The sequence below is a fragment of the Arachis ipaensis genome, chromosome B05 (assembly GCF_000816755.2).
Source record: "Arachis ipaensis cultivar K30076 chromosome B05, Araip1.1, whole genome shotgun sequence".
Classification (NCBI taxonomy): Eukaryota; Viridiplantae; Streptophyta; class Magnoliopsida; order Fabales; family Fabaceae; genus Arachis; species Arachis ipaensis.
In genome coordinates this window covers 34,557,990-34,572,719 of record NC_029789.2, presented here as the reverse complement: position 1 = coordinate 34,572,719, position 14,730 = coordinate 34,557,990, and the positions used below count along the sequence as shown (strand labels likewise).

Sequence of the window (14,730 nt, the reverse complement as noted above, 5' to 3'; positions counted from 1 at the left end):
CTATTAAATTAATTACTATATATTTATGTATAAATATATGTATTATTGTATTATTTAATTTATTTTTAATATGTATTTATATTAATAATTGATTTATTGGATGATATAGCATGATTTATTTATTTACGTCTTCAACTATATTTGCTTACTTGGTGCACTTTATTTCGCTTGTAGGCCCTCTGAAGTTGGTGAGATGGAGGCAGAGTGTGCAATCAAGAATGATGTAACTGAAGTAAGGAAAACTACGCCAATCTACCAGAGTCAAAATTGTGCTGTCAAAACTTTTACTACAATAAATAAATAAAAATGTCCTCTTTTAAGTGCATGAGTGGTTTTTACCTTGAATTCTTTAATCATATCTATTTGAATGGTGTCAAATTTTGGCAATATATCTAATACATAATTCTTCGTATGCAACATTACTAGTGTAAACATTTTGGAACATGTTTAGGGTATTATCTTAATCTTAGTACTGTATAATAAAATGAAATTCCAAAAAAAAAAATTTGACAAAACCTTCAAAGAAAGAATTATTGTATAAAATACTATATGTACATTAAAAATTATTCACCAAATTAGTCATCATATATTTGTATATAAATATATTATAATTTAATTTATTTTTAATATATATTTTACATTAATAATTAATTTTAGTGACTGATTTTAATATTCACTTAGAAGTAGCTTTTATTGTATGCAATAAAGTGTTAAAGGCTCCTTAATTATCTACGGTCAACTTGCATGCATATCATGATAGGAAAATTTGAACAACAACCTTGACTCCGTCATTTTCCATATTTATTTTTATCTTGAGATTAAAAGAAATAGTTAGTTAGCAATTTTGTTGTTAAGATACATATTAAAATTATTGTTAGTAAAGTTTTAAATTTTTTAGTTTAATAAATATATAATAAATACATTGTAAATTTAAATTTTGTATAATTTTTTATAAAAACTCGTTCAGTTGTATATATTGGCTAAACCAAAATAAATTACTAATATTTGCTTCCGGTTTGCTTGTGCAGTTAATAGGTAATACCCCAATGGTATACCTGAACAAAATAGCAGAGGGGTGCGTAGCCCGAATTGCTGCTAAGTTAGAGTCCATGCAACCCTGCTCCAGTGTCAAAGATAGGCATGACATTCCTTCATTTTACAACTTTTACTTCATATTTGTATTTATTTTATTTTGGTCATGAGAAAATTTCGAGGCCGGCAATTTTAATTGATAATGACTAACATTTTTGGTCAGCAGTTCAATATCCTTAACCCAACCGTGTAACACCATATTTTTAGCTAACACTTTTTAATATTGTTGGCTAACTGCCAGCTAAAAACAATAAATTGTGCTGGCTCTCTAGTATTTTTCTTTTGTAATTATAGTTTCTTTTCCCACTCAGGTTAGCATTTAGCATGATCAAAGATGCTGAAGAAAAAGGTCTCATCACACCTGGAAAGGTTAGTAAAATTTCTAGATATCAAAATAGAGCTTTGCAATTTCTAAACATGAATTTTATTTGGACATACAAATTAAATACCAGTAAAAGTGAAGTATCTGTGCGTCATATTCATACATGTTCTGCATATTTTTACTGTCCATAATGATAAAATATTGAGAGGGGCTCTTAAGAAGTTCTTATTATTTTGTTGTAAAAAGAGTGTTCTTGTTGAGGCAACGAGTGGTAACACCGGCATTGGGTTGGCATTCATAGGAGCATTGAAGGGTTACAGAGTAATAGTTGCCATGCCTGCTTCAGTGAGCCTTGAGAGAAAAATAGTACTTGGAGCTTTTGGAGCAGAGGTGTATCTCACTGACCCTGACAAAGGAACTATTGCAGTTATTCAGAAGGCTGAAGAGATTATATCCAAGACTCCTGGGAGTATCATGCTTCGCCAGATTGATAATCCTGCAAATCCCAAGGTACCTTGTTGTCTTCTTACCAAACAACTGTGACCACTTTGCATATTCATTCACTCACAATATTTGGACTTCAACAAAGTTGATGGAATACTATGTTCATTAAATTGTGTGCCTATATGAGGTTATGTTTCAAACTAGAAAGTATATTTGTCCCTGTTGTTAGTAAATTTGAGTCCAGGGTAACTAGGTAACACAAATATTAATTTATGACATTATGTCTTCTTTGCACCTCCAATATCTAAATTTTATAGATCTATTATTGGCAATGTTTTTTGCTTATGAGGTTGAGAGGAGAAAATGAACGATATTGGCTGTTGCGGAGTTTCACAAGAACATGGGATGAGGCAAATGATTTGTATGTTTTATTTTTTTTTTAAATTAATTGCTTTGAAATTATATGGTGTGATCTTGTCTTCTTAATAATAAATATTTCTTTTAAAAAAAATCAGACAGACCAATCGAAGCATTAAAAAACATTTAAATTTTAATTTAATACAAATTGGAAATTCCAATTTCAACCTCTTTTAAATTTTATCGTCCTGCACTAAATCAAACCCCATAAGAATGAAAAACATCAATTTTAGTCCAATTAAGAAAATTCATTCCCCATTTTTACATAAATGAGAGTTACTTACATTGTCATGAACAATTATCATCCTTGAATAGGTTCACTATGAGACAACTGGGCCTGAGATATGGAGAGACTGTGGAGGGAAAGTTGATGCTTTGGTTGCAGGGATAGGAACTGGGGGCACAATTACCGGTGCTGGCAGGTTCCTTAAGGAGAAAAACCCCAATATCAAGGTTCACCTCTCGCGGCCTATTTGGTTTGATTTTTTTTTTATAAATTCTAAAGTATAAACCAAAAACAGAAATCTATTGTTTTGACTGATTTTTCTTTTTTTTTTTTACACAATATAAAAAATAAAAAATACTAAAAATGAACACATAAAATAAAAACAAAAACCAAACGCAGCCTAAGTTTTTCCAATATTGAAGCTAGCTTCAAGGTTCCTGTTGCCCATTTTTTTTGTTTGGCAGGTGTATGGTATAGAACCAGTTGAAAGTGCAGTCCTAAGTGGAGGAGAGCCAGGTGATTTTATCATTATCCACATTCATACGTGCTTTCTTTCTCTTAAAGTGTTTTTAGTGCACAAGTTTTGTTCCTCTTTATCCTCAATGACTAAGGAAAGGAGTAGAAGGGCTTGTAAGAATGAATTTTTCAATGATGGCATAACAAACTCTTTGGGAGAAAAAGAATATGTTCTTTAAGTTTAGTAAGATCTTAGCAACAATTTGAGTTGTGATTACTAACTGTTTTGTATTTTTGTTGGTATGTCAAAGGTATTCACCAAATACAAGGGATTGGTAATGGCATCATTCCTGGCGTACTGGATATTAATCTCCTAGATGAAGTTATTCAGGTATATCTTAAAACTAACATATTCCCATTCAAATTTGAATTAGTGTGAAGATGGTATTGCAAACCTAATAGTTCAGTCAAATATGTCAAGTCATCTAACAGTTTGCAATACTATCTTTATATGAAGACGTCCTCATGGAAGTAGTCATCTTTTGGGTATGATCAAAACTGACCATTACACACACATAACCAAGTGCAGTACTAGTGGCCTATTATTTTTGTAATGAATGATAAATCTGCAATGATACTGAAGAATATTAATCTGAATTTGATTCTTGAGACATGTTAATATGAAAAAGAGCAACGATATTCCAAAAGCATGTTACTAATATTATGTGTTGCAGATATCAAGTGAAGAAGCTATAGAGACTGCCAGGCAACTTGCCTTGAAAGAAGGTTTGCTGGTACGGAAATGATCATTCGTGATTCCTTTTTAAGTTTTTTCTTTCTTTTTAAGTATATATTCAGATTGATTTTTTTCCATGCTGATTATGTTATCACTTTTGCTTTTCTAGATGGGAATTTCATCAGGTGCTGCAGCTGCAGCTGCAATAAAAGTGGGGAAGAGACCTGAGAATGCAGGGAAGCTCATTGCTGTAAGTTTGTAATCTTCAATCAACGAGTTTGTTGAACTATGAGATAACTAATTGACTATTACATAATCTTCTTAAAATTCTCTAGGGTGGAAGTTTTCATGGAAAAATTCCAAGTGCAAAATTACACACCAGAAGTTTCATGAAATTTTTAACCTCCTAATTAATCAAACATACCCTTATTAGAAGGGCAAGTATTTGCTGGTGAGTGGTGTCATTTGAACATCACAATGTAGGTCACCACTCAACAGAAAAAAGCTCCAATGGTGAATAAAAAAGGGTTTGTGTGTTAGAGTTGGGTGGCCACACCAAAATCCAGTAGAAGCAGAGCAGGTTTTGACATGGAGTATGCTGAATATTCTATGTTCAAATAACTTTTTCTTACGTGCTGATTGTGTTGATAGATTCGTGATGGTGATGACTATTAGGCTTTATTTGTCGAGCAATATTACATGATCAACAAAATTGATCATTTTTTATCAATCCTTGGGCAACAGAGGTATTTTTGTACTAAATTCTAAACCCTATACTCTAAATCTAATAGTATAAAAATCAAGTGTTGGCCCAAATTGTTAGCGAATATTGATAAAAAGTATTAACCCCCTAGTATTTCTCTTGTATTTTGTTTGATATGTGTCTCCGACAAAGTAATACATATACAATTTGTCTTTCATCTCCATTGTTCACAAATTTTGTACAGAAAGAAAATTAGGCAAATTTTGTTTATTCTTATATTTGTTTCCTTACCTAAACATATTTATATCTAGTATCTTTGTGGATAATTGTCGGAAACAAACCTCATAGTTTTCCCCTTTATTAATGTTGCTAGTTGTGTAATTGTTGTACTTCTACCTATGAATCTGTTTTGCTAAACCCTGCCACTTACTCATGTTGCCATGCAGGTGGTGTTTCCCAGTTTTGGAGAGCGTTACTTGTCTTCGCCATTGTTTGAACATATTAGGAACGAAGCTGAACAAATGACATTTGAGTAGGATCAGAAAATCCAAACCAAAAGACACTGCAACCATGTGTTCCGCTGCTCCCAGAATTTTAACCAAAACTAAACCATAGTGTTGTTATGTGTGGCATAAGTTGCTCAACTGAAGATGATATGATATCAGTTTTTAAAAGAAAAAATAATACAAAGGAAGAAGAAAACGATGTTGTTTTCTTCGTCTTACTACAGTAATTTTTTTGGGGTAATCTAATAGAAGTGTTAAGTGTAACTTCTGTGATGGAACTCGTGCTTTCACACTCCTTTTTTGTGTTGTGTAAGCATATGGTATTTTTGAGTATTGATGAATTCCCCATTTGGCTATATTTTTATGAACTAGACTTTAATATGTCATAAGAATTTCTTTCCGCACAGCCCTTAATCTGAAGAGACAACAGAATTAGAAGTAAAATCAGAAGAATTCCTTTTGGTCATCCGTGAATCTTCGAGGCACGATAGGAACAAACATGACTTTACCNATTAAAATTAGGGCAAAACACACATAATTGGATAGCAAATTTATACAATTGCAATATCCTGAAAGAGCTTACATTTCGGTTCTAACCCTAATCTATGTAAACCACTATACTTGTTGCAGATTGCGTGCAAATCTCACTAAACCATAAACTGTGATACCCTGTCGCAAGTGATAGTTCTAACCCTAATCTATGTAAACTACTATACCCTGTTGCAGATTGCGTGCAAATCTCACTAAACCATAAACTGTGATACCCTGTCGTAGGTTATAGTCAATTCACTGAATGCCCATAAACCACCATTGCAAGCCAAGGTTTACGTGCAGCAAAATCCACGCATAATCGTTATTGGTAGTCGTGGATTATAAAAAAACTAGCAAAGTGAATCTGCTGCTAGCTATAGCAGTTTATGCTTTATAATGGTATAAAACTACAATGGTCAATCATGGATTATTCATTAGAATGAACTGTGATATTTGTGGTTGAGAGATTTTGAGAGAGAATCACATGAGCACCATCTTCAGATTAGCGGTAGTTTGTTATATGTTAGGCTTTTATATTTTTTTTATCACCTTACATTAGTGCAATTTTTTGCTGTAGTAAAAGATTAGATAGATTATTACCTATAAGTGTCTATATTACTCAAATCTGATTAGGGCATTTGTATAAATGTTATATATTAGTCTTTTATCTTTTTTTATCACCTTATATTAGTGCAATTTTTTGTTTGATGCAGTTGACTAAGTGTATTTATACTGTTAAGAGGCAACATAATATGTCTCTACATAACCGGATCATACCTTACTTGGAGTCTACTGGTTTGTATTACTTTGCTAGGTTGAACAACCATTGGTTCTAGGTGTATGAGTCTATGGTGAGCGCATTTATTGAGAGGTGTCATTCCGAGATGCACACCTTCCATATGCCATTCGAGGAGTGCTCCATCAGTCTACAAGACGTGGTGTATCAATTGGGATTGCCTGTTGATGGAGAGGCTGTTAGTGGGTAACTCACTAACTTCGAACAGTTCATTCCTGATGGGAAGCCAGCGTGGGAGTAGTTTGAAGAGCTATTCGGTGAGCTGCCGCCGCTGAATATAGTCAACCAGATGATGATTTACTTCACATGGTTCTATGAGAGGTTTAGGGTGCTCCCAACTAATGTTAGTGAGGACACAGTGCGTATATACGCTCGGGATTATATTTTGATGCTATCATATACTCAGTTGTTCGATGACAAGAATGGAAACCTGGTTCACCTTCGGTGGTTGTCGTATGTGGCGAAGCTTGACAAGTTGGGCAATTATAGCTCGGTTCAGCTGCATTGGCATGGTTGTATATATCCATATGTCGGGTTGCCAACATAAATGTCACTAACCTGGACCACTATAGCTACTTCAGCCATGGATATGGAAAACATGGAGATGCAACCAACGGACAGGCTGGTGCAATCACAGGTATCAAATTGGAAGTTCCTGCCAACACAGTCAATTGAGGATTTGGAATCAATACCCCAGAACTGTCGACAACATCCTCCAATTTCGCATACAAATCGTGTGTTCGCACCTCTCGGAAACTTCTCTGACAATGAAATAGAATATATAGATCCTCTTTGGACCCTATCAGAAACATACGATACTTCACACCAACTGACATAATGACAATCGAGATATTGTAAAATAACTTTTTCACCCGCTTGGCCTTCTGCAATATATTAGTTTTTAGATCTGGCAAACTATTCGATGAATGGATAAAGACACTTAGCAGTTCTTTGTCAGTAAACTTCACACCCTTTCTTTTCTTTTTTGAATTTTTTCTATGTAGTGCACAATGTAACACTCTACCTTTTAGCACCTCATGATCGCACTAAAAGTCCAAGCATTACCAACTTCTACTCCTTTAATTTCATACTATATTTATTTAATATTGAGCCTTCACGTATCTAAAGCGAAGACTGTGCTAGGGCACTATATCCCAGGGGCCATATTTATATACATGACCGAAAGGCAACATCACGAGGAGATGTGTCGGGTTGGCAGTTGAACCGACAAGTGATATCACTACCAATAGCACAGGCATTCATCATGTGCATTTTTTATGTGTTTGCTTGCTTTGTTTACTTGCATTTCAGTGCCTAAATGTATAACATGCTTACTTGATTCCTGAATTACTTGTTATACACGTCAACTACCTGTGTTTTACTTGTTTGTATATATTTGTAATTTCTACTGGAATTGAGTAAGCTCAGTAAGCGGTGGCAATGGGATCGCATGGAGGTTAGGCTGGCAAAGGCTGTGGGACAGCGGTAAACTATTAGTTAGAAAATCCTTAGGATTTAGATAACCCTTTTTAGTTTTTACTTAAATGTTTCTAAGCTTGAATCTTATGCTTGATGTAAAATTCTAGGATTGCCTTTGGCGTCCTGGAACTTTATATCTTATATATTGGACACTGTTGTCATATAGAGAACTTCCGGTTCTCATACCATATGTTATTATTATTTTTCAGATGCAAGTCGTAACCCACCTCAGTGAGTTGCGGGATGGTGACAAAACAGAGGATCTTTTGCTCTCTTTTGTATTTTGGATTACTTTGTTATAGATATGCTCTCACTTTTGTATCTTTGTTTCCTTATAGGATATTTGAGAGACTTATGTTGATGTTTAACTTTTCAAACATTCTGTATTGTCTGTATATAACTAGTCGGCCTAAACTCCACGGGCTGCGGCTTGTATTCTTTTGACTATCATATTTACCTATATATCTATATACTTTGTAATCTTTTATATCTTTATCATGTTGTACCTTACCCTTTTGCACTTTTAGTAATCGTGTGAAGGCTTTGCGCTTTTGTATCTCTGTTTTGAGTTTTATTTCTTCATCGGAATTCTCGTATTACTATTTCCTTCTATATATATATTATTGTATAAGCTTTTGAACTGTCGTGGCACTTTGTTATCCTTCGCTTTACGACTAGAGATAAGGTTTAGGGTGATAGGGTGTTACATTTAGTGGTATCAGAGCGGTTCGTCCTCGTAAGCCTGAGGGATAGACCGATTGTGCTTTATTGCATACTCTAGTTCATTTTTCTTTCGTGCTATTTAGATTATCTACTTGATATGCATAGCATGCTTGTTGTTGAGTGCCTTTTTGGGATAATTGAAACCCTAGGCTTGAGATATTGAAACTGATCACCTTGATATCAATTATTTGGTGTGGATAAGACCCTGAATGGTAACTCATGAACGAGGTTGATCATGTACACGGAGAGACAATGACAATGACCAATCGGCCAATAACCATGACGAGTTCATGGCGACGATGACCAATCTAGGAAATACTTTGTAATCAAATGTTGATGCGATGATGAAAGCTGTGGAGAGGCTGGGGCAACCAGTCAGAAATGGAAATTGAAATGGAAATGGTGGAGGAGCTGGGAATGATCTACGGGGTGCTCAGATGACTTTGGCTTCGTTTCTCAATGTTCACCCGCCAGCTTTTAGAGGAACGACAAATGATACTGAGGTGGATAACTGGTTCCGAGCCATGGAGCGTGCATTACAGATTCAGCATGTCCCAAATAACCAATTCGTAGAATTTGCAGCCTATCAACTAATGGGAAAAGCGCAACACTGGTGGCAAGGAGAGTGCCAATTGCTACGACTTTCGAACGCAAACATTCCTTGGGACGTGTTTCAGACGGCATTTTACAAGAAGTATTTTCCTGAATCAGTAAGAGAAGCTAAGGTGTTGGAGCTTATGCAGCTGAAGCAAGGCTCATTATCTGTAGCAGAGTATACGAGCAAGTTTGAGGAACTTTGTAGATTCTCTAGGGTGTGTCAGGGTGCCCCAAAATCCTATGAAAATTGGAAGTGCATAAAGTACCAAGGAGGTTTGAGGGAAAACATCATGACTATTGTGGCTCCTTTGGAGATTCGGGTGTTCTCTGAGTTAGTGAACAAATCCTAAGTGGTTGAGGACTATGCAAAGAAGGTGACACTAGCAAGGGGCACTAGAGGAGGAAACAACAATAGAGGCCGAGGCAAATACTTTCAGCCTAGAGGTCCGAACTTCAAGAGAGGTGGACACGCACCTCAACACCCTCAAGGTTGAGGGAATTTTAGGGGAAACAACTATTATCAGTATCACCAGGCGAGAGAAAAAGGTAAACAAAACAAAACTTCTCCAAATTTAATTTGTGACTGTTGTGGATATTTTCACCCTTACGACTCGTGCAAGCTGGGTTTAGGTGGCTGTTTTATTTGTGGATTGCCTGGGCACATTGCGAAGGATTGTTCTCATGGGAGAAATCCGAATGCGGGTCAGAACCAACAACAAGGTCGGGTGTTTGCTGTGAACGCCAATGATGCTGCGAAGTCGGATCCTCTGACGAGAGGTAAATGTTTATTTGGCGATAAAGAGTTGATTGTATTGTATGATATTGGAGCTTCACAGTCATTCATTTCATTTAACAAGGCTAAGGATCTAGGGTTGAGAATGTCAGAATTAGCTTTTGATTTGCATGTGCATACCCCGTATCAGACAGTTGTGACTAGATCAGGTTATAGGGAAATACCTTTCAAGATTGATGATAGAACCTTTATTCATGATTTAATCTGTTTGCTAATGGTTGGGTTGGAGATGATTTTGGGATTTGATTGGTTGTCAAAGAATCGAGTATTGTTGGATTATTTTGAGTGGTCGATTCGCTTTATGTGGAAAGGGGAAGGAGGAGCAGCTGTAGCTGAGGGTTATTACCTAAACTCTGTGATGGTGAATTGCAGTGGGGAAGAGTGTCAGGGTTATATATTGTTGGCTGCTAATGCTTTGGGTGACGCGTGTTTCCCGAAGATATTCCTGAATTTTTACCTCAGAGGAAAATTGAATTTGCGATAGACTTAGTGCCAGGAGCGAGACCAGTTTCAATTGCACCATACAGGATGGCTCCGATAGAGCTGGCTAAACTTAAGACTTAGTTGGAAGAGCTTCTGAACAAAAGGTTCATTCGACCGAGTGTATCTCTGTGGGGAGCACCAGTTTTATTGGTGAAGAAGAAAAATGGAGGAATGCGACTCTGCGTGGACTATCGACACTTAAACAAAGTGACTGTGAAGAACAAGTATCTGTTGCCTAGGATCGATAACTTAAAGGATCAATTGCAAGGAGCTGGAGTGTTCTCGAAGATTGATTTAAGATCCAGTTACCATCTGATAAGGGTGAAGGAGGATGATATTCTGAAGACTACATTTAGAACACATTATGGTCACTATGAATATGCGGTGGTGTCCTTTGGGTTGACGAATGCACCTGCTGTGTTCATGGATTAAATGAACAGAGTATTTCGTCCCCTTTTTGGACAAGTTTATGGTGGTGTTCTTAGATGACATCCTGTTTTAATCAAAGATGGTGAGAGAGTATGAAGAGAACCTGAGGATTGTGTTACAAATCCTGAAGGAGTGTAAATTGTATGCTAAGTTGTTAAAGTGCGAATTCTGGAAGGAGGACGTGAAGTTTTTAGGTCACATGGTGAGTAAAGGAGGGGTAGCGATGGATCTATCAAAGGTTGAGGCGGTAATGGAGTGGGAAAGACCGACGTCAGTGACTGAGGTTAGGAGTTTCTTGGGGTTAGCCAGATATTACCGAAGGTTCATTCATGAATTTTCACAAATCGCTCTACCGATGACTAAGTTAACCAGAAAAGATACACCTTTTGTATGGACGTCCAAGTGTGAGGAAAGTTTTTAGACTCTGAAGGAGAATTTGACTTCAGCGTCAGTTTTGATTTTACCTAAACCACATAAACCGTTTGAGGTTTACTGCGATGCCTCGCTGAAAGGTATGGGTTGTGTTTTAATGCAATACCGGAACGTGGTGGCTTACGCTTCACGTCAGCTAAGACCACATGAGGTGAATTACCAAACTCATGACTTGAAATTGGTGGCAGTTGTGTTTGCATTGAAAATTTGGAGGCACTACTTATATGGAGTGAGGTTTAGAGTCTTTTCTGATCATAAGAGTCTCAAGTACATCTTTGATCAGAAGAGCTCAATATGCATCAGACGAGGTGGATGGAGCTACTGAAGGATTACGATGTTGAGCTAAGTTATCACCCTGGTAAGGCTAATGTTGTAGTAGATGCCTTGAGCCGGAAGTCATTGACCATTGCGTGGATGCGAATTAAATAAGAAGAGTTGGTAGATAAGTTTGCGGAGCTTAAGTTGGATCTTGGTGAAGTTGAAGGGAAAGCTTGTTTGAATCAATTATGCATTTCAAGTACGTTCAAGTCAGAAATTCAAAGGGCTTAGCAAGACGAACAAGAACTTCAAAAGATGTTTCAACCTATTAGTAAAGAGAGGCACGGAGAATTCACTAAAGACGGTGAAAGGTTATGGAGATACAAGGGGCGGATTTGTATGCCGGATGTTGGTAGTTTGAGATAAGAGTTGTTGTCGAAAGCTCATAACAGCGGATTTTCTATTCATCCAGGAAGTACAAAGATGTATCGTCATTTGAAAAAATGCTTTGGTGGCCTGGGATGAAGAGTGATGTAGCTACACTTGTGTCTAAGTGTCTGACATGTCAGAAGGTGAAGATAGAGCTTCAGAGACCGTCGGGAATGTTACAGCCACTTGAGATTCCTTAGTGAAAATGGGAAGGAATTGCAATGGACTTTGTAACTGGGTTGCCGAGGACTAGGTCGGGACTTAATGCGGTTTCGATGATCGTGGATTACTTAACCAAGTTCGCTCACTTTCTGCCTATCCGAGTGAACTATTCATTGGAGGAATTAGCGAGGCTATACATCAAAGAGATTGTAAGGTTGCATGGTGTGCCATAGACTATAGTTTCAGATCGAGATCCTCGATTCACATCAAGGTTTTAGGGAGCTTTTCAAAGAGCTTTCGGTACGAGACTATGTCTCAGTACAGCGTATCATCCACAAACTGATGGATAGTTAGAAAGGACTATTCAGACGTTGGAGGATATGCTAAGGGCGTGTGTGTTGGATCAACCGGGAAGTTGAGACCGTTACATGTCATTGGTGGAGTTTGCGTACAACCACAGCTTTCATACAAGCATTAAAATGACTCCGTATGAGAATGGAAGTGCCAGTCTTCACTGTGTTGGTATGAAGCCGGTGAGACAAGTGTGTTGGGTCCGGATTTGATAGCTGAGACTACTGAGAAGATCAAACAGATTCGAGCTAGAATCCTAACTGCACAGATCCGACAGAAGAGTTATGCGGGTCAGAGAAGGAAACCATTGGAATTTGAAGTGGGTGAACATGTATTTCTAAGGGTTACTCCAACAACTAAGATCGAAAGGGCGATCAAAACGAAGAAGTTGAATCCGAGGTTTATCGGACCTTTTGAAGTGTTGAGGCGAGTCGGGCCGGTGGCATATCAAGTAGCTTTGCCGCCGCATTTATCTAACTTGCATGACGTGTTCCATGTGTCACAACTTTGGACGCACACATCGGATACGGCTCATGTGTTAGATCCCGAGTCGGTCAAATTGAAGGAGAACCTGACTTTTCAAGTCACACCAGTGCAGATCGAAGACACTAGTGTGAAGAAGTTACGTGGAAAGGAAGTTCTGTTGGTAAAGGTAGCTTGGAATAGAGCTGGAATGGAGGAGCACACATGGGAGTTGGAGTTAGAAATGCGAAAGAATTATCCGGAGTTATTTTCAGGTAATCACTAAATTTTGGGGATAAAATTTCTAATTTCGTAGGGAGAATGTAAGAACCAGAAACAATTAACCGATTAATTAATGTAAAATAAAAATGAATTAATTACCTGGAATAGGTTCAAAAATTTATAATTTTAATTAAAAAATTTAGAGGTGAGATTTGGATTCAATGAATTTTTCCAAGTAGAAAAATGTAATTTTCTGCGAAAAATTGCATAAAAACGCGTACCGATAAATTAGTCGGTAGTATCGGCTTAAGTCTGTCCGGTATTGTGTGAGAGTAATAAAATGGTAGAAAAACTTAGAAAAGTAACCAAAGTTAAAAACCGGGTGCTAATTCCAAAGGTTTGGCCCAAAGTTGGGCCAAACGGGCCAAAAACACTAACGAGTTGGACCGGACCCAAGTTGGGCCAAAGCCCAACATATATAATACCTTAAATGAAGCTAACTCAGCCTCATTTTACCAAATAACTCAAGAACATGCATCTGAAGTGAGAAGAGAGGGGAAGGAGAAAACACTATTCACATCCATCTTAAATCGCTCATAACTCGAGATACGATGCTCCGATTCGCATGCCATTTGCGGCCACGCGAAACTCTTGCTGAGCCCGTCAGTTTTAACTAAGTTTTTTGGTAAGATTTTGAGTTTTATACTCTTTTTTTCTGCCCTAAGTGAATTTCAAAATTTAGGTTTAGTTTTTGAGTGAAAATTTGTGATTTGGTTGTTTAGGTGCCGACCATTAGTGAGGAATTATTGGGTTTTATCTCTAATTTCTATGGATAAGGTAAGGTTTCTCAAAAATTCTTGTGGTTTGGTATATTGTGAATTCTAGGTATTGATGGTGATGATATTGGTATGTATAGCTTGATATTTGGTGACTTTTGGAAGTGGTGTTAGTGATTGAAAGCTTGTTGAATTCGAATTTGGTATTTAGTGCATATTGGAAATCGGCCAGGGTATGATTTTGGTTTCCTCTATGTAATATGTAATGTTTTGTGAAACTTAGGCTAGTGGACCGTAGGATAAGTTTGAATTGTTGATGATGCATAATGATTATTAATGATTGTGTTGATTTGATGAATTATGATGGTGTTGTTGGTGTTTGATAACAAATGTTGATGATGATAGTGAATATGGATTATTATGGTTGATGTTGATACGCAATTGTTGGTGATAGTGGATTTTAATGATGATTGAATTGACAAATAAGGATTTTGAATGGAATTGATTAGTAGTGATGATGTTTTATAATGATGTTATTGATAGGAATCTAAGTAAAATTGTGAGGTTGAAGGGTTTTGATAGTTGTATGATTGAGAATTAATTAGAGAGTGCTTTTATGGATAATTGGATTGTTTTGGGCATGTTTGAAATGGTTTTCGTTTTAGAGTTTTGAAAGTTTGAGAACTTTGCTGATTTTTGTAAAATCTTATTTTTGACGAACTTTGGTGAGGCATAACTTGGCCTCCGGACCCCCATTTTAGATGAAACTTATTTTAAATGAAAGTTGGGTCCGAAAACTGTAAGACGTTTGAAGAACGGATGGAAAATGTTTTAAACCAAAAATGTTATACGCGTTTGAAGTTTGGTATGAAAAACCTGAATTTTGCAGCTTTTGAAAATTTTCT

At 36.7% G+C, this 14,730-nt stretch overlaps 3 protein-coding genes across 7 annotated transcripts in view; all 3 read left to right on the top strand.

Moving 5' to 3' along the window:
* LOC107643408 (cysteine synthase) overlaps positions 1-5,275 on the top strand; it is a 6,900-nt gene extending 1,625 nt beyond the window's left edge. For 3 of the 5 annotated variants that reach the window (XM_021123563.1, XM_021123562.1, XM_016347051.2), the window contains 10 exons: positions 175-232; positions 1,029-1,138; positions 1,404-1,461; positions 1,661-1,924; positions 2,591-2,728; positions 2,966-3,017; positions 3,269-3,348; positions 3,692-3,751; positions 3,863-3,943; positions 4,843-5,266. In XM_021123563.1, coding sequence (XP_020979222.1) covers positions 175-232; positions 1,029-1,138; positions 1,404-1,461; positions 1,661-1,924; positions 2,591-2,728; positions 2,966-3,017; positions 3,269-3,348; positions 3,692-3,751; positions 3,863-3,943; positions 4,843-4,932 — 991 coding nt within the window. In that variant the 3' untranslated portion in view covers positions 4,933-5,266. Of the gene's footprint in view, positions 1-174; positions 233-1,028; positions 1,139-1,403; positions 1,462-1,660; positions 1,925-2,590; positions 2,729-2,965; positions 3,018-3,268; positions 3,349-3,691; positions 3,752-3,862; positions 3,944-4,344; positions 4,440-4,842 lie in introns of all 5 variants that reach the window. The other 2 variants (XR_002362747.1, XM_016347052.2) reach the window with 2 other exon arrangements.
* LOC107640416 (uncharacterized mitochondrial protein AtMg00860-like) lies at positions 10,813-12,052 on the top strand. The gene is made up of 2 exons (XM_016343937.1): positions 10,813-11,054; positions 11,896-12,052. Exons 1-2 carry the CDS (start codon positions 10,813-10,815, stop codon positions 12,050-12,052), a joined length of 399 nt encoding a protein of 132 aa, XP_016199423.1.
* LOC107640417 lies at positions 12,074-13,999 on the top strand. Its single transcript, XM_016343939.1, has 3 exons — positions 12,074-12,236; positions 12,545-13,102; positions 13,935-13,999. The coding sequence occupies exons 1-3, from the start codon at positions 12,074-12,076 to the stop codon at positions 13,997-13,999; spliced, it is 786 nt and encodes a 261-aa protein (XP_016199425.1).

What these genes read in the sequence shown, in the direction of transcription:
- LOC107640416 (XM_016343937.1), top strand. Translation starts at nt 10,813, where the DNA reads ATGGTGAGAGAGTATGAAGAGAACCTGAGGATTGTGTTACAAATCCTG. An exon ending in TTAGCCAGATATTACCGAAG is followed by an intron (nt 11,055 to 11,895) that starts GTTCATTCATGA and finishes CTATTCATCCAG; the next exon opens with GAAGTACAAAGATGTATCGT.
- LOC107640417 (XM_016343939.1), top strand. Translation starts at nt 12,074, where the DNA reads ATGGACTTTGTAACTGGGTTGCCGAGGACTAGGTCGGGACTTAATGCG. An exon ending in AGAGATTGTAAGGTTGCATG is followed by an intron (nt 12,237 to 12,544) that starts GTGTGCCATAGA and finishes GTTGGTATGAAG; the next exon opens with CCGGTGAGACAAGTGTGTTG. An exon ending in TTATCCGGAGTTATTTTCAG is followed by an intron (nt 13,103 to 13,934) that starts GTAATCACTAAA and finishes TGTGAATTCTAG; the next exon opens with GTATTGATGGTGATGATATT.